We start from the raw sequence: 17,784 nt of genomic DNA, 5'->3' as shown, positions 1-17,784 counted from the left end.
CCCCTTATAGGGTTGGGTTGTCTAACAGACCCCTGCAAAGGCTTTGGATGCATTAGATGTGATTAACGGTTAACCTAGTTTCTTATAAATACAAATTGAAAAATCCTTTTAAAATTTACTCCATGAATTGCTGAAAACTGAAATAGCAATAGTTATAAACATTCAACATCAAGAATTTAACCTCTGTGTAATGGTTCACATCCATTATAGGTACTTGTAATGCCAACAACATTTTTATTCTGTCTTCCAAATATATATATGTCATGGAAATAAAGTCAACATTTTTTGACTTGGCCCTAAATATAGGAACATTCTTATTTGCAGTGCTCTCCAGGCGTTTGAAAACCTTTATTCCGGACATCCTGTCGTCATTGGCACTTATGATAAAATCACTGAGTTAGAAAAACGAAACAAGGGGGTAGGTTTTTGCTGGATCCCTAGCCACATTGGGATTCTTTGTAATGAGAGAGCAAATTCTGCTGCGAAAGATGCGTGTATTCAGCCTCCTTTCACCACCCGAGTTACTACCTTTGATTTTATTAATCGTATAAAACAATCACTGCGAGCAAAGTGGCTGGACGGCTGCCGTCGATAGTAAACTTCGATGGATTAAAGACTTAGTGTTGCCGTGGGGCTCCTCTTGCAGGAACTCTCGTTGTGGGAAGTGAGGAATTATGAAAATAACTTAGTTGTATGCACATACCACCAAATTTTACCAGCCACAAACTATGTAATAGGTTAAGGTTAAAACAAGAGTATACATGAAAGCAAATCCCATTCTTTTTGGAAGTTTGTATGGATTATTTTGAGAAAATTCTTATCTCTGGAACTGAATTAGAGTATACCCAAACAATGATTAAAATAACTGGGTGTATATTAAGGAAGATGATTTTCTCAAAAGTCCTTTTAGATTTTAAAAATTTACTTATAATTAAAAAAAAGTTTTCTGTTTATGTTGGTATGAATTCAGATGGTTATTAACTTTTTATTTTTTCTGGGTTCATTCTCTTCCTGGAATGTAGAATTTTTCTATTTATTTTCTCTTTTGCTGGGTATTTTAAAAGTTTTCCCTTGTTTTACAGATGTTTAGGTATACGTCATTCAATATCCTCATTTTATCACCACACATCTCCCAGCCATACTCAATTCTTAGAATAAGTAATTCATACATCAGTTAAATTATTGTACAAAGATGTCTTCAGTGTTTGCTTTTAGCTTCTTCAGTATCTGGTCCTGACATTTTTTTAGGGGATTTCAAGACAGGGATGGGATTGGCAGCTCACTGACTACAGCCTGGTGGTGGGGCTTTCTTGTTAACTTACAAATTATATATAAGAATTGTGTTGGAGAAAATATTTAAAGAAAAAGAAGTTATATAATTTCAAATCTCTTTCTGTTTGTGCTGTAGACTTGTTTTTTTATTGTGTTAATATTTTTGACTGAATTATAACATTGATTACCTTATGTTACAGATACATCCAGCATGTAGGTTTATGTATAACTATATATATAATGTAATATTTCAACCACTTGGGGGATAAAGCTCCTAATTATGCAAAAAATTATAAATCTCAAAGATTCCTGTAAAACCAAAATTGTGCTGCCTCTTTACTGAACTATAAAGCTTTTGTGACTACCAAATGGTGGAAACAATAAATAGTAAAATCAATCTGTTAGTAGGAAGAAGAATGATAAATATACAGTTTATATTCTGTTTAGCAAGATAACCAGTAAAAAGATATTTAAAGTCTTTAATTATTGTATTGTATTTATTTTAGAATGTTTATATGTTCTGTTTGAATATAATTAATAAATATTTTGTATTGATAATTGTAATATTCACTGTCTTTTACTCCAAGGTGCTGATAAAAATAAAACACCATCTGGTGATAAATTGCAGACAACTTGTTCTGAATAAACACTCAATGGAAGTTCGTAAACTCTTGTTATTACTCTATTAGCATAACCGCTTCCTGTTGCAATTTTTACTGTTTGCTCATGATTTGCTGTTAATTCTATTCCACAACTACTGACAGATACTTTTAATTCTGATGGTTGATAACCTCTGACATCTACTAACATCTGTAAGAAAATAAAATGAAATTAAATAACTATTCTGTAGTTAACTTTTTTTTTGTTGAATTACGCTATTTAAAAAAAAATCATTTTTATTAAATAAATACTGACAAAATAGTTGCTTATTTTATTTATTTTTTAATTATTCCTTAAAATGATAAGATATGTTTATTCAATTTTATGAATTTTTTGCTGTAGGTGTAAAAAAATACCTTCTTTTAGAATATGTCGTCAGTACAAAATGGATGTATTTTCTTTTAAGTAGGTGTACAACAAAAAATTAAATATTTTTGTATTAGACATCTTGCTTACTGTTTTGAGTTACACATAACCTTAGAATTAACTCTCTCCAATTCTGTAGTTGTTAATGTATATTTACAGAAAATTTTTTTTATTTGCTATAGCAAACTAATTAGATAATTCAGTAAAATCTGGATTTAAAAGTTATATAAATGGAAAAAATATTAAAACCAATATGATATAATTTGTTTATTTTTACTAGCTCATTATAGCCATCATTATTACATTAGGTTAATTTGTTAAATATAGTTCAGTTTCCACCAATATACATGTGTGCACTATCCATATCATTTACAGCTGTTGCATACTTAGAAAATGTACTGACTGCTGTGCAGGCCAACTTCACAATAGAAATGTTGCAGCATGAAGTAATGACTTTTTGTTAATATTGTTTTTATTGATTAAAATTTTATCTTTGTGGAATGTTAATTTACACAAAGTCCATATTTGATAGTCATAAAATCTGCATGAACTTTTACAATGTGAAAGGGACTCCCCAAGATTAAACATTCTCTGTGCAATATGCTGAAGGCCAGTTCTTTTCCACTGAAGCAAGTGTAGTAGAAGTTGCACATTTGTCTATACATTGTCCTCAACTGTGAGAGCAGAAAATTTGACAAGAAATTGTATGCTTCTCATTGGCATAACTCTGTATGGGATCAATTGATGTTTTGCCCAACCACTGGATTGGTCAACATGGGCCTAATGATAGAGCTTGTGGTCTCCAAAATCAATCTGAACCCACATGGTTTTTCCTTTAGGGTTTTTTAAAGGACCTTGTGTATGTGCCTCTGCTACCTACTTATCTTCCTGATTTGAAGCAGCTGTCACTTACATTATTTGAGACATGCTGATTAAATATAGGACAACTCTCCCAATCAGTTGGATATGTCCCATGTCATGAATGGTGGTCACATTAAACCCTTGTCTGAAAATTACTCTCATTTTATTCGTGATTCATTAATGTTAATCAGAGTTAAGGTATTAAATAGCTTTAAAACCGGTTTTTTTTTAACATTATTTATAGATATAAATTTTTTAGAAGTGAGGCAGATACAAATTACAAGCCACAGGCTTTGTTAGATTTAGATTGGCTGTTTGTTGCTATCAATTTTCTGTTATTCTTAATTTATTTCTTTTGAGCTTTATTTTGTGGTTTTGAGTTGCTGTATGCTTAGTTTGTTTGTGATTTGTTGAAAATGCCTACAATCAGCACAGCAATTTAATTTCCTTTCATGTGGTTGTAGAGTCCACTTTGTATCAGGTAAAGCCAGGGGCATCCTATAACAAGAAGATATCTGAAAGTAGTTTTAAACCTTTTAAGGTAAGGAATTCTAAACTATACTGCTACTGTGAGATTTAATTAGAAGCTTGTATGAAAACATCTTAAAAACTAGACACCACTGATCTAATCAGTTGTTAGTGGCCTAACATCAATCCTATTTTTATTTTGATACTTTATTAGTATGACATATCACAAAGTTATTTTTAAGCAAATAAATTTTAAACTAAGTTGGACTAAGCTTGTAATCAATAAGATAATTTATTGTAATCGATAACAAGCAGCTGAAAGCTCAACACCCATATTATAAACCAGTCTGGAGTTACTTAGCCCTTTTCATACCCTTGAATTTACCTTAAAAATGAAATAGCTTGTATTTAAATGAATAAAAAGACAATGTAGTCATGTACATCAGTAGAGGTAACAACAAAGTTAATCAGATACTGTTCAATACAATAGTACTGAATAAACAATGAAAAGAAGAAACTGTAGGACGTTGAGAATTTTTTTAATGATGAAAAATTAAGAAATTTTTCTGGGTTCATGTGGAAAACGATTTTACACGTACTTCACTGAAATCATAAAATTTTAACAAACAGGTGCACCTTTTGCTGTAGGTTTATATCATTTACATAAACATATTCTCTTCCACTGCAATTAGTTATATAAACTTGAACAGAATGCAGAAAGTAAAAATTAATATTACCTTAAAATGATCTGGTTCAAATCTAAAGACTGTATTTAAAATATGTGGTTGTTCTGTTTGGATTGTATTCATTTGTTGCTGCAGGTTTTGAGAAGCATTTTGCCATGCGTTTAACTGTGCTAGAAGAAATTCTGTACTTGTTGGTAGAGGAGTTTGGTGCATATTGGCAGAGGTTTGAAGTTCTTTTATCATTTGTTGAAATGATTCTTTTGCATAATTTAAATAAGCATCATGTAAAATATTACTACCAACTATGTTTTGAAAATTAGCCATATTTTATAACTGTGGTCATGATGTGTTACTAATGTTCTGTAAGTCTTTAACGCCATATTTTATTTTGAAAATTATGTGACCTGACCCATTTTTTTATTTTAAAAAAAGACCATAGTTAACATGTGTTTTAATATTTACTTTTTCTGTTATACCGTTTTAAATTATTATGCTTAATATTTGAGTAGGTCAAAAGCAAAACTGGACATTTCTTCGTCAAACTAAGAAAAAGGCTCAAAAAACTTGTTACAAATTTAGTTTAAAAAATTAAACATTTTTTTTTTATAACATATTTGTTCCTAGGAAACTATTTAACAATAAAAAGTAATTTAAAATATGTTTTACCCAGAAAAAAATTTGGAAAGTCCAGTTTTGCTTCTGAAAATGGAACTGCCCACTTTTTGAACTCTTTCCATGTTTATGAAAGAGATAAAAAGGATAATTGTGCAGAACACTGTTATTTAAAGATATTTTAAATGTTAATATAAAACAAAGGTTACATATTTATAAAAATATTGCTTGGATAAAAATGATTATATAAATATTTTGTAATTAGTTTGAAGTTGATTCTTTTCTTGAGTTAACATAATACACATAACTCGGTTTTTTCATTATTAATCCTTGATTCAACAGCATTTTTGTAAAACTCCAGATCAAGAACTTGTTACCATTCCATATCAAAGTGTTTCCCTAACAAAATCAACATCTTTAGTTTGACTTTTATGGAGAAAATTCACCAGATTGCTCTTTTCATCAATTTTTTAAATTGTTTACAGTACTAATATTTTAATTTCTGTTGAAAAGTGACAGCAACATTAACCTCAGATTTATAGAGTGGCTCTCCTCACTAGAACTTTCCTCCTAGATTCAGTTTATTTATAATTCTTTTTGATTTGTTTTGCTGAAAATCTTAGTTGCCAGGTACTTTAAAATTCTCAGTAGCTACTCTTTCCAATTAACTACTAAATGATTTAAAGTTATATTATAAAACACTGAAAGAGTTATTTGGTGTAAGAATATGTGTCTGTTTCTTAACTTTTTTTCAGTTTGTCCAAAACTATTATTAGGTGAGATACAACTTGTATCCTGTAACAGATAAACTTCTCAGAAGAAGATAAAATTGCAATCTCTTGCATTGAAATCTTATAATGGAAGGTTAAAAACAAATTCTGTAGTATCATAACATAATAGTGCAATTAAATTTATTGTCAGGAAGTGTCTGCTTTTATAAAAAAATGTTGATTGAAATGTTGCTGATCTCCATGGCAGAGTAGTAGTGTCTCAGCCTTTCATCTGAAGGTCTGGGTTTGAATCCTGGTCAGGCATGGCATTTTTCATAATCTACAAAATTTTCCATGTAGGCAAAGAAAAGTCCACTTTTGGTTCTGATTATAGTTTTTAGTATATTAAAAAAGAAAAAATCAATCTTGCTACTGTTTCATAGATTCACTAACGTCTGTGAAGTGATTCTTTGGGTACACGAAGGGGAACATCACCAGTTTTGGTGCAATTAAAACCTGCCCTTAAGGTAGGGTAACTGTCCTTATTAGCATGGTAAAAATTTATAATATTCATAAAACTATTCCTTTTTAAGATGTATTTTACTTTTAGGGTCAGGTAGGAACTAAATGCTGTTGAGGCCAAGGATCCCTTGACCATGTAGACAATCTATCCCCTTTATAGTAAACAAAAATCTAAATATTGCATCTCTCATACCTTTCTTTCTAAAAAAAAAATGTTCTCCCAGGGATCTTGTAGTATTTGGACCTGCTTCACTCCGTGTATTCTAGAATAGATTTAGACTCTCTAACTCCCTTGATAGAAATTAATTATGTGTGTTTGTTCCACCATAGCAGCTCAACAGCTGAATCGATTTGATGTATGACCACATGTTGGAAATATTATGTTACTGGGAATGTCGTAGGTTATATATATATATATATATATATGTGTGTGTGTACAGATTTGAAAAAAGTTTGCTTGTTACACATATGCAAATATTGAAAATGTCACAAGAAAACATATCTCATGTATATGAGATTAATATACAGTAAATTTTAGAAAATACATTTTTTCTGAAACAAAAATTATTACTTTTTAATACAGATAAGAAATTTTCCCCAAAAATGTGTCATAGTACCGCGAAAAAAAGTTTTTTGAGATTTATTCCCTTAGATTAATGGTATGACTAAAAAGGCTATTTTGACACGTCGTTAAAACCGGACATGATTACAATGTATCTACATACTTTTAACTTTCTGTAATCACATATAATGCTATATACAAGATACTCATTTTCTGGCTTTCTTTGATCACGTGATAATTTATAAGAGTAAGTGTAGTACGATAAAAATGCACGTAACCTAACATCAATTTTAGATAAATTTCTAAGTTGCCTTCAATCTAGTATGTATTGACTTAATGATACATGCAGATATGTTTATATTAACAATGCCTTATTTATAATTGCAGTGTGTTCATTATTTCTCAAAAGTAGTAAATTATTACTCATTTCACGAAATAAAAATAATTACTGATATTGCGAAAAATTTATATAAGTAACTAGAATAATTCTTTCATCTTTTTAATTAAATTATTTTAAATTTTATTATTTCAACATTATAATCTGAGTTTCCAACTTAGGGATCGCGATTTTAGCCAACTTTACAAGTAAACAATAATGAAATCATTTTATGAGAAAAAAATCATTTATTATAAACATTTTACTTACATTTATGAAAGGAAAAATAAATTAATGAGATGGTCGAGTTTGTTATTCATTTCTCCATACGTGAATCTATGATAGAAAAACAAAAGAAAATTTTTTCAGGTGATAAAAGATGATTCCTTTACTTAGTTTTTATTGCAAACACAGGCGAAACACCCTTTTCACATAGGTAAGACGTAGCGAAAGGGATTAATATTTTCAATGCTTCTGTGACTAAATTCTCATATTTACTCCGACGAGAAAACTAAAAAGTAATCTAAATCATCAGACATGAATTGTAGTTGTAAAGTTTTATCGGCAGACATGTTGAGCTGGTCGTGAATCAAATGGTAACTTAGCAGCTGCAACGTTTTCACTAAATGAATTCAGTACCCATCTCTTTGAGAAATCATTTTTATATTCCGGAAAATTCTCCGCTAACTGAATTTTTAGCTCACGCAAATGCATCTTCATGCTATCCAGACTGTGGTGAATAATAGTATCTTCTATATCCAAACCTTTCTTAAAATAATCAGAAATGAGTGAAAACATCAAAATTTTTGCTTTGAAAGCGAATAATCCAGATAACAAACTTCTTAATGAAAGCATGAACTCTGTCTGTCATTAATAAAATGTTTTTATCACGTTCCTGTAAATTCACATTCAAGTCGTTAAAATGCGAAAATACTTCAGCTAAGTAAGCCAGTAGGAGGAACATATACTCATTATTCTTTAAAAATATTGAGAATAGCATTTGTTTGTCCTGAAAAATATTATTAATTCCTCTCTCAATTCCAATAACCGTTTCCCCGCAATAACTATCTGACTTCTGTATGGAAAAGAAGGTTTTTTCTTTTCGCCCATTTCATCGCATAGTTTAGCAAACGGGCTATTCTGTAATGGTCAACTTTAATTAAAATTAACCATTTTTACAGCTTTACAAAGAACGTTTGAGATTTTTCCGGCATATTTTTTTATGGCAAGAGCATGTCTGTGAAGGAAGCAGTGTGTCCATCCGCACTTGGTATAAGACGATCTTTTAATTTTTCCATAAATCCACTGTTCTTTCCTGTTATCGCCTTTAAACCATCACTACATACTTCAATACATCCTGTCCAATCTATGTTACAGTGTTTAAAAGCTTCATCAAAAAGATATGCCCTGTTGCATGGTCAGATATTGATTAGCAAAATAACATATTTTCTTTGATTGATCTGTCTCTATTGCATTCATATCTAACAAAACATCAAAACCGATAAATGTTTGTCACATCTATTGATTTATCAAATTGAATATTAAAAGATTCACTTTTCTCACTTGCTGAAATATCTGATCTCGAACATCCATGTCATGTAGCCATGTCATCGATTCCTCTTGATACTATGTCGTTATAAAGGGAATTTTTTCTTACCTCCACGCCAATGGATGTGGTCTAAACCATGGTTTAATTGATATGGTTACTGACCACATCAATTGCAGCAGGCAATAGTTTTCTGCGATTGTATGGAGTTTGGACATCTTAGCAACTCTTAATGCTACGAAATAAGAAGCTTCAAATGTACCTTTATCAGTTTGACTTGATTTATAAATAGAATCTAATTGGAATTTGTAAATTGCCGTGCCGTGTTTTTATATTTCATAGATGCATGTTCATGCTCATCGCTATCAACGCAGTTAAATAGTTTTAACTAGGTTACATAATGAGTGGGTAGGGGGGTATCGCAAAATACTCATATATATTTTTTCTACTTTTTTGGAGTCGTGGAGCTAAAAAGAATGACAATCACCGCTTTGAACAAATATATCACTTAATTTTGGCAACTACGAACTAAGTCGTACCCTTTTTACAGTTGAAGGAAAAACTACATCAAATACGTATATAGCGTACATTTATATGTGCAAAAAAAAGAAGTTAACTGTTAATGTACTACGTAACCTTTAATTTCCTTAAAAGATAACAATGAAAAAAAAATTAATTACAAATTAAAATTTAATTTGGATTTTTTAAATTCGGAAAATCCTCGGTAATTTAATTTTCAACAATAAATTCCATTCTTATCCCCGACACTGTAATCATTTCTGCTGCCTTAACGTCAATTTAACTCATAATTTAATTTTAAAAAAAAAAGAAGGTAATGTAGTTTTTTCCTAATGTGTACACTGCAATCTGTTCAACAAGTGAACAATATGCAACATCTCTGGTCCCGACCCAATGAGAGTGAGGGTTATACAGAATGAGTAACGTAAATCCGAATCCATAACGTAACTGTTGCAGAATCGGTAGGTTACGTTGGAACGAAATTTTATGAATGATACGGATAAATTAATTAAGAAAAACATAAAGTGTAATTTAAATGTTGCATTTATTTACCTTATTGTTACAAAAGATGTTCCAAATGACCATCCTGGGCATCAATGCACTTTTGTGCTCGACTGATCATATTGAGAACGTCTGACGCAAAACGTTGATTTCTCGTTGAATTTTTACCTTCAGTTCATCAATATTGTGGGGATTATATGTATAAACTATCCATTTTAAGTAGCCCAAAGAAAAAAATCGCAAGTAGACTTCTCTGGGAAACATGGAGACCACCGTATTTTGCCGACAGCTAGTTCATTTGTGAAAGCTGCATGAACGCGATTCAGTGAAACGTTTTATATGTGACACGTTGCTCCGTCTTGTTGGAAGAAGCTGTATTATTTTTCATTATCGGTTAATTGCGCATAGAATTCTTCGAAAATTGTGAAGTTAACTTGTTTATTGACAGTCCGATCAAAAATATTGGTCCTAGTATACGATTACCGGAAAGGGCATACCAAACACCAATTTTCTCATCGTGAAGTGGACGCTCGAATATCTCGTGAGGATTCCTCGCCATCCAATACCTGGTGTTCTGGGAATTAACATGGTCGGATAAATGAAACCATGCCTCGTCTATGACATACGACATCGGGCCTGTCTGTCCGCCAACAATGTTTCGAGAAGCCAGTTGCAATAATCAAGTAGTTTCGGTTTGTCTGTCTCCTTCAGTTATTGCACAGTTGTAATGTGGTATGGTAATAATTCATAATAAATTTTACAAGATGTATATATAACATCAGATTGTTGGGATATCTTGCGTGTGATTTTTTTGGACCGGCACTAATTTTCCTTTCAATATCGGCAATGGCTTGTGGATTCCTAACGAAAGGTTGCTTATATCGTTTTGCATTTGAAACCGATCCTGTTGTACGCCATTTTCTAACTAAATCGTGTATGCTACTCTTCGCTGGGATACAGGCATTCGGAAATTTTTATACGAATACTTGACGTGATTCTTCAAACGATCTAGAACGAATATAGGCGTCAACTCTAGCTATCCTCTCCTGGATTGAATAAGACATTTTACACAAGCATAATTTTCTTTTCTTTTTCCTGTTTCCTCCGGTAATTTCCATTCAGATAATCCTCCAGAGGATGATATGTATGATTGTAAATGAAGTGCAGTCTTGTAGTCTCAGTTTGACCATTCCTGAGATGTGTGGTTAATTGAAACCCAACCACCGAAGAACACCGGTATCCACGATCTAGTATAGAAAAACCGTGTAAAAGTAACTGATTTTACTAGGACTTGAACGCTGGAACTCTCGACTTCCAAATCAGCTGATTTGGGAAGACGCGTTCACCACTAGACCAACCCGGTGGGTTACATAAGCACAACTGCACTCACAATTCTGCACTGCAACAAAACGTATACTGCACTGACACGTAACCACCTGACAAATGGCGGCAACAATCAATAGTAACATATATATCCACTAGTTGCGCTAGTTGTGTGAGTCTTCATAAATTGAGTTGGGTAGCGGTTTCATTAAGGGTTCGGTTTTCTGTTGCTCACTGTGTATATAAGACATGTAATGAATATTAGCCTTGTACAGACTCAGACCGACTACTCCTGAGATCGGTGATTAATTAAACCCTAACCACCAAAGTACGCTGGTATCCAGTGTCTAATATTTAAATCCGTATAAAAGCAATTAACTTTTACTTGGATTTGCACTGAAAAGAACAGTTAGCGCAGTTAATTGTCGTGGGGTAAATAACGACTATTTTGATATCATACGTACATAATTGCATTCTACTTATTTTTAGTAGTGCCGTTATGTGAACGTGTTGCAAAAAATTCACCTAATTTCTTTAAAAACTAAAATTACGGTAATTAAACTAATTGTATGGTTCAATTATAGTTAAAAATGAAACATAGTTAATTATCGTGGAAGTTACATTTCGATGACTATTATTCTGAAATGGAGGAAAGCGATGAATTTTCGAAGAATTCTATGCGCAATTAACCGATAATGAAAAATAATACAGCTTCTTCCAACAAGACGGAGCAACGTGTCACATATAAAATGTTTCACTGAATCGCGTTCATGCAGCTTTCACAAATAAACTAGCTGTCGGCAGAAGACGGTGGTCTCAACGTTTCCCAGAGAAGTCTACTTGCGATTTTTTCCTTTGGGGCTACTTAAAAGGGATAGTTTATACATATAAACACATAAAAAACACATTTTTATTAAATCTGGTGTTACTTTAAACTAACCCAAAGATGTTATTTTATTTTAAAAAATAAATTCACGCACTAATAAACCCCAATATGGCGGCATTCCATCTTGTTGGAATATAATTTCATGTTGTAACTCTTCAAGGTGAGGGTAAACAAACCCGTCTAACAAGTTCAGATAAATATTTGCGTTACTTCCATTTCCGCAAAGAAAAAAAGGTCCAATCATACGATCGTGAAATAGTCCGCACCAAAGATTAATTTTTTGGCTGTTTCAGATTCGGTCAAGTGTAACATGTGGGTACATTGATCCCCATGTTCGAAAGTTCTGAGTGCTCACTTCTCCAGACACGTGAAATTTAAATTTGTCAGAGAACATAACTGTTTTAAGGTAACAATCATCAGTTTCAATCCTTTCAGTTAATTCCACAGCAAATTTTTTTCTGGCATTGTGATCTTGTGGTGTAATGTGCTGCAATATTTGTATCTATAAGGACGGAATTATAATCGTTTCTTCAAAACATTGTGAGTGGTTGATCGTAGAAGATTTAACTCGCACACTGTACTGCGATTGACTTCCCAGGGCTGCAAACAAAAGACTGACGAATGATCTCCATTTTTATCTGATGTTCTAGGCCTGCCTATTCAATTACCTCCAGTCCTTACTGTTGCTCCATGTTACTACCTCCCACAGCAGCCTTCTCTCGCTAATTACTGCTTTCATCTTTGTCAGTTTAATAAAAAGAACACAAATCCGGTTATCTTACAAAACAAATTTCATAATGTTATAAATAGCATGAATCCTAATGTTACAGTTTATATGGACAGCTGTAGAAACGTTAATTCTGTTGGTAGTGGCTTTGTTGCTGGCAAAACATACATGTTTGGCCTTCCCAACATCACCAGTATTTTCCTTGCAGAACTGTATGCAGTTAATAAGGTCTTACATATAATTAGCTCAAAATATCAACATGTTCTCTAGACATAATACAACAGTGAGCTTCTGCTGGATCCCTAGCCATATAGGAATTTCAGGTAATGAGTATGCAGATAGTGCGGCAAAGGAGGCTTGTTTCCAGCCTCCTTTCACCTATCATATTGCTTCTAATGATCTTGTTTGTTTCCTAAAGAGGGTGGTTCATGATGAATGGCAAAGTGGATGCTACAATGAACAACAAACTTTGCCCTATTAAGAACACTGTTTCACTGTGGAGCTCCTCATTCAGAAACAACTGTCGAGAGGAGGTTATTATTTGTCGTTTGCGAATAGGGCACACTAGGCACATTCATTGATATCTGATGACTCAAAAGATGCACCAGTTTGTGCTTGCTGTGACTACCGACTGACAATGCACCACTGTCAGTGCACCTTGTAGACTGTATCTGTTATGCGGCATTACATAACAACTTTAAGCTGGGGGCTATCATTTGAGATATTCAATGAGATAATGATAAAAAATTTTACCTTATGTTTTACACTTTCCATTTATACTCAGTAATTTAAATTACTTTAGTGTGTGAAATATTCATTACAATTGCCAAGTAGTAGAATGAAATTTTATTATTTTAATTGCATTATAAAATGCCATATATGTTTGTTGCAACTGACAAGCTATGTCAGGGCAATGATAATGTTGAAGCGATTTTTTGTTCTAGTGGGTGACTATGTTCAACTAGATGTTACAACAGCCCAAAATTTCAACATCATATGGCTAATCATTTTTGAGTTATGTGATATATATATATACACACAGATGTCACGCTGAAACTAGTCAAAGGGATTCAGGGATGATCAAAATGGGTATTTCTGTTGAAATCTGAAAATCAAAAGTTTTCTCATTCACAATACTTCCTTTACTTTGTACAAGGAAGTAAAAATCAATGGTAAGTTACATCACTTTTCACTTCCCTTTGTAAGCCTGATATGATGTGCTTCTTGTTCTTGAGAGTAATTTGTGATTCATGTCAGGTCATCAACTTAAGTACTATAATATGGGTTTGATTAGTTTATCAGCATAACATAGTGTGGTTTATTTAAAAAAAAAGATATTTAACAATTTAAAAACCCTCACTTTTAACATATGTAGAATTTAGCTTCCACATATTTTCATATATAGTGTTACTGCTGAATGATTATATCTGAAATGATCAGGTTACAGTTATTGGCAATTTAAAAAAATATCTACAAGAAAACATTTTAACTATGGTGTAAGTGTTATTGATAACACTTGTTATAATAACAAAAATTTTTGGGATTATATTTTAATCAGTGATACAGTTTTTTAATCAGTGTAATCATTTTTTTTTTTTGATATTGATATTTTTCATTTGATAAACATATTGAACAAGCTTTAATGGGGATCTCCTGCTACCACCGAAATTGATGATTTTTATTAGTTTTTTATATTTTTTAACTGCATACTATTTAATTATAATTAAATGATTATTGCAGAAACTAGCTTAATAAAAGTTACTTAAAAGAATAAATTAGATTATGAAACGAAAATAATCCAGTTTTACTACATCTTAACCGTAACAACAACACGTAATTTTGCACAACATTAATTAAAAATTAATGCTCCGCAACTAGCATAGAGACAGCTGCACTTCATAGATCACAAACCCCACCAAACCAAAAACTCTGTCGTACCAACATGAATGTAATCAGGGATGCGTATCCAAAAGATTAAAGATAATATCTGTATTGTCTTTCATCAGTTATTCTTTTTTGTTCAATTCCAAATTGTTAGGGAATTTTATCCGTAACACGACAAACAAATTCAATCAAATTTTAAGATCTATTTTAAAAAGAAATGCAGATTTCTTATTGCTTAAATCGAACCCGTAAGGCGAGAATAACTCATTCTAAGAACTAACTTCTTGGAGTAACCGTCCGTTTCTTTAAAATGAATTACATTGAATACTCTCAGTTTCATTTCATTTCATTTATTAGCTCAGAGTCGTTGATAAGGAACTTTATAAGCCATTTTGTTAGTTTCTTATTTAACATCTTACTAGTACAATAAATTTAATGTTGGCTATAATACAAACGGATGTGCTGCAACCTAGCGGTTAAGAAATTCTATTCCTATCCTAATAAGGGAACGTACAAATGGGTTACGTTTGCTTGTGATGCGATAAGTGGTTTGATTGGTGTGAGGCTGATTCATGTTGACCTGTGCCTTGTGAAATTATTTGTAATTTAGTTTTGGCTGGAGTTTTTTAATTGTATTCTCATTCATTAGAACTATGTCTTATTCTACAAGTAAGTATTTTGATAGATCGTTGTTTAGTGTTCGTATTTGATGTACCAAACAGTTTTAGCCGGTTGGTGGGCGTTCTAAATATTAAACATGCCTATTAAACGAATGTTGACCTTTTCTGTGTTTTACACATATAGGTTAGTTTATTAAATTACATTTTAATTTCATACTATGTGTGATGAATGTTTTCCTGGATAGCCGAATGTTGATTGTAATATTAACTAGGTTATGACGAAGTAGGTTACCAGTAAAATAATTTTTTTAAAGTAATTTTTGCTTAACATAAACGTAACGTCACTTAAAATATATTTTGTGTTTGTCGTCAAAGAAATTATTCTAATTGTAAGGCTATTTAGTTAAAGTCAATTACCTTTTAGTATTAGCCTTTAATTAAATTGTGCCTTTTCCGGTCTACATTACCCGTTAATAAACACATTATTATTTGTAAACCAGAATGTACCTGTTTGTTTTTTTTCATACTGATTGAGTAGGTCTGCTAGTTCTTTTATAAAAAATAAGCGGCGTTTTTTAAATGTGGACATATTAACAGGTGTCATGGATTGAAAAATTTACTTATCTGATATTTCTTATTGATATTAGTTTTTACTCTTAATCTGGTAATTGTACTTAGACATAATAAGAATATTTTTATTGCCAATTCTAATTTATCTTGTAATATTACATACTTTTTTAATAAATATTTGTTTTTTCCTTATTATTTATCAGTCTTTGAATTGAGATAATTATTGGTTTCCTAATAGAATTCTTTAGCCAAAATATTCATTAACCTTGCTACTGTTACCGTTTTGTTTGTTATTGTAAAAAAGTAGTGTGAATAGTGTTTAAATTAATGTGGTGGTTGGTTACTAATGATAAGTTCGTGGTGTATTTGTATAATTAAATGATAAATTAAGAGTTGCCTTTTTTCAAGACGACTGTTAGTTATATAAAAGTAGATGCTGTATTTTTGTTTTTACCTCAACAAGAAACAACATTTTAAATTTACTTGTAAAATATTGCCAAATTTGACTGCAGTTGTAACAAATGTTGGTTACTTAATGTTTCTGTTTAAATTATGATTTGAATTAATCCACCAGGGTAATCTGTTTGTGAACTCGTCATCATAGATCAGCTGATTTTGAAATTAAGATTTCTGAGGTTCAAATCCTAGTAAAGGCAGTTACTTTTGTATGAATCTGAATACTAGATCATGGATATCGGTGTTCTTTGGTGGTTGGGTTTCAATTAACCACACATCTCAGGAGTGGTTGACTTGAGACTGTACAAAAGTACACTTCATTTACATTCATACGAATCATCCTCATTCTTCCTCTGAAGTAATACCTTAGGGTGGTTTCAGAGCCTTAATAGAAAAAAAAAGATTAGAAGTTTATATAATTGAACATTATTAGTTTCAAAACAGTTAATAATTAATTACTTTATAGTTTTTTTCTGTTTTTATTTTATTAAGTGTTCGAATTTTGTGTATCTCATCTGCTGGATATAGATAAATTTTTATTGATAGATTTTATTTGTTATTTCTTGGATATCCACTTAATGTTGATTATCATACTAATATAAAATTTTAATTAATGTAATTTTTATTTTGGTTAGTTTGTTATTCTATCATTAATTTGATCTCTGGTTTGATTATTGGCAACTTTTGATAGTAATGATTTCAGTTCTTAAAAAGGTTTATTTGTATGTACAATGATAATATTTTTTTTAAATTGACTGAATATATATCAGAAATTATTGTCTTTATTAAAGGTATTATAACATTTTTTACTGTATAGACAAAGAATTACAGCGAGAAAAGAAATTATGTTGCCCTACATGAACAAGGTAATCTGAAAACATAGTGTTGCTGTTTTACATTAGACATTTGGTGCAGATAGTTGCAGTGTGAGGTCCAGCCTCATCAAGTAAAATTTTTGCTTGTCATTTCCTAAGTTCTGTTTCCTATTAAATTTAGATTAGTAATCTGTACTGAATTTTCAACGCCTCATGTAGTGTATCTTAATGTACATTACCATTTCATAACTAAAATGTCGGCTACTGACAGCTCTTAATGAAATATAAAGTTCTGCCAAAAATCTCCATTTGAGAATTATCGTACAGGGCATTCATTAAGCCCTAATTATGCTCCCATTCTGACCAATTTTTTTTACTGTCGGTAAAATAAGTGACTGTTCCTATGCTTTATTGATTACATGCACATTCCAACATTATTTTGAGGATACTGAGAAGTCTTTGACTTCTATTTTAACTACTTTCCATTCCTGTAATTACTGAAGGTATGAGAGATAAAGAATTACCTTCCCAACAGTTTCATGGTGAAGATGTAAGTGTATTCCTTCTATGCAAAAGCAACCAAAGTGATATCAATAGAGCATGAAATGCTTTGGACTGTGTGTAACATTTCAATAATCTCCACCAAATCCTGAAGTAAGTAAGTAAGAGGGAACAGATCACTTTTAATGGAGATATCAGAACATTTCAGGATTTAAAATAATTTAGACATATTAAAAAAAAATAAAAAGGAGGTGAACAAATATCTTAAAAATTAGTGGAATTTTATAAGAAACAACTTTTTAGAAAAAAAAAGATACAATGAAGATAGTCATTTTATACAG

At 31.5% G+C, this 17,784-nt stretch overlaps 2 protein-coding genes across 6 annotated transcripts in view; one reads left to right on the top strand and one right to left on the bottom strand.

Annotated features, from left to right (window-relative positions):
* Nucleotides 1-1,761: 1,761 nt before the first annotated feature.
* LOC142325060 (alpha-crystallin B chain-like) lies at nucleotides 1,762-9,935 on the bottom strand. Of its 2 annotated transcripts, XM_075366364.1 has the most exons (3): nucleotides 9,713-9,935; nucleotides 7,366-7,431; nucleotides 1,762-2,082 (listed from the first exon to the last, which is right to left on the bottom strand). In XM_075366364.1, the coding sequence occupies exon 3, from the start codon at nucleotides 2,080-2,082 to the stop codon at nucleotides 1,840-1,842; it is 243 nt and encodes an 80-aa protein (XP_075222479.1). In that variant the 5' UTR covers nucleotides 7,366-7,431; nucleotides 9,713-9,935; the 3' UTR covers nucleotides 1,762-1,839. The 2 variants fall into 2 exon arrangements, with proteins under 2 accessions (XP_075222479.1, XP_075222478.1); XM_075366363.1 differs by lacking the exon at nucleotides 7,366-7,431.
* A 5,057-nt stretch (nucleotides 9,936-14,992) lies between these two features.
* flr (actin-interacting protein 1 flr) overlaps nucleotides 14,993-17,784 on the top strand; it is a 62,829-nt gene continuing 60,037 nt past the window's right edge. For all 4 annotated transcript variants that reach the window (XR_012756483.1, XR_012756482.1, XM_075366361.1 and 1 more), the window contains exon 1: nucleotides 14,993-15,150. Coding sequence is in view for 2 of the 4 variants with exons in the window: in XM_075366361.1 (XP_075222476.1) it covers nucleotides 15,135-15,150 (16 nt within the window). In the remaining 2 variants the exon portion in view is untranslated. The remainder of the gene's footprint in view (nucleotides 15,151-17,784) is intronic.

The sequence above is a fragment of the Lycorma delicatula genome, chromosome 5 (genome assembly GCF_047948215.1).
Source record: "Lycorma delicatula isolate Av1 chromosome 5, ASM4794821v1, whole genome shotgun sequence".
In the NCBI taxonomy this organism is placed as follows: Eukaryota; Metazoa; Arthropoda; class Insecta; order Hemiptera; family Fulgoridae; genus Lycorma; species Lycorma delicatula.
The sequence above is the reverse complement of the archived record's forward strand: the minus strand, read 5'-3'. Positions and strand labels throughout refer to the sequence as shown.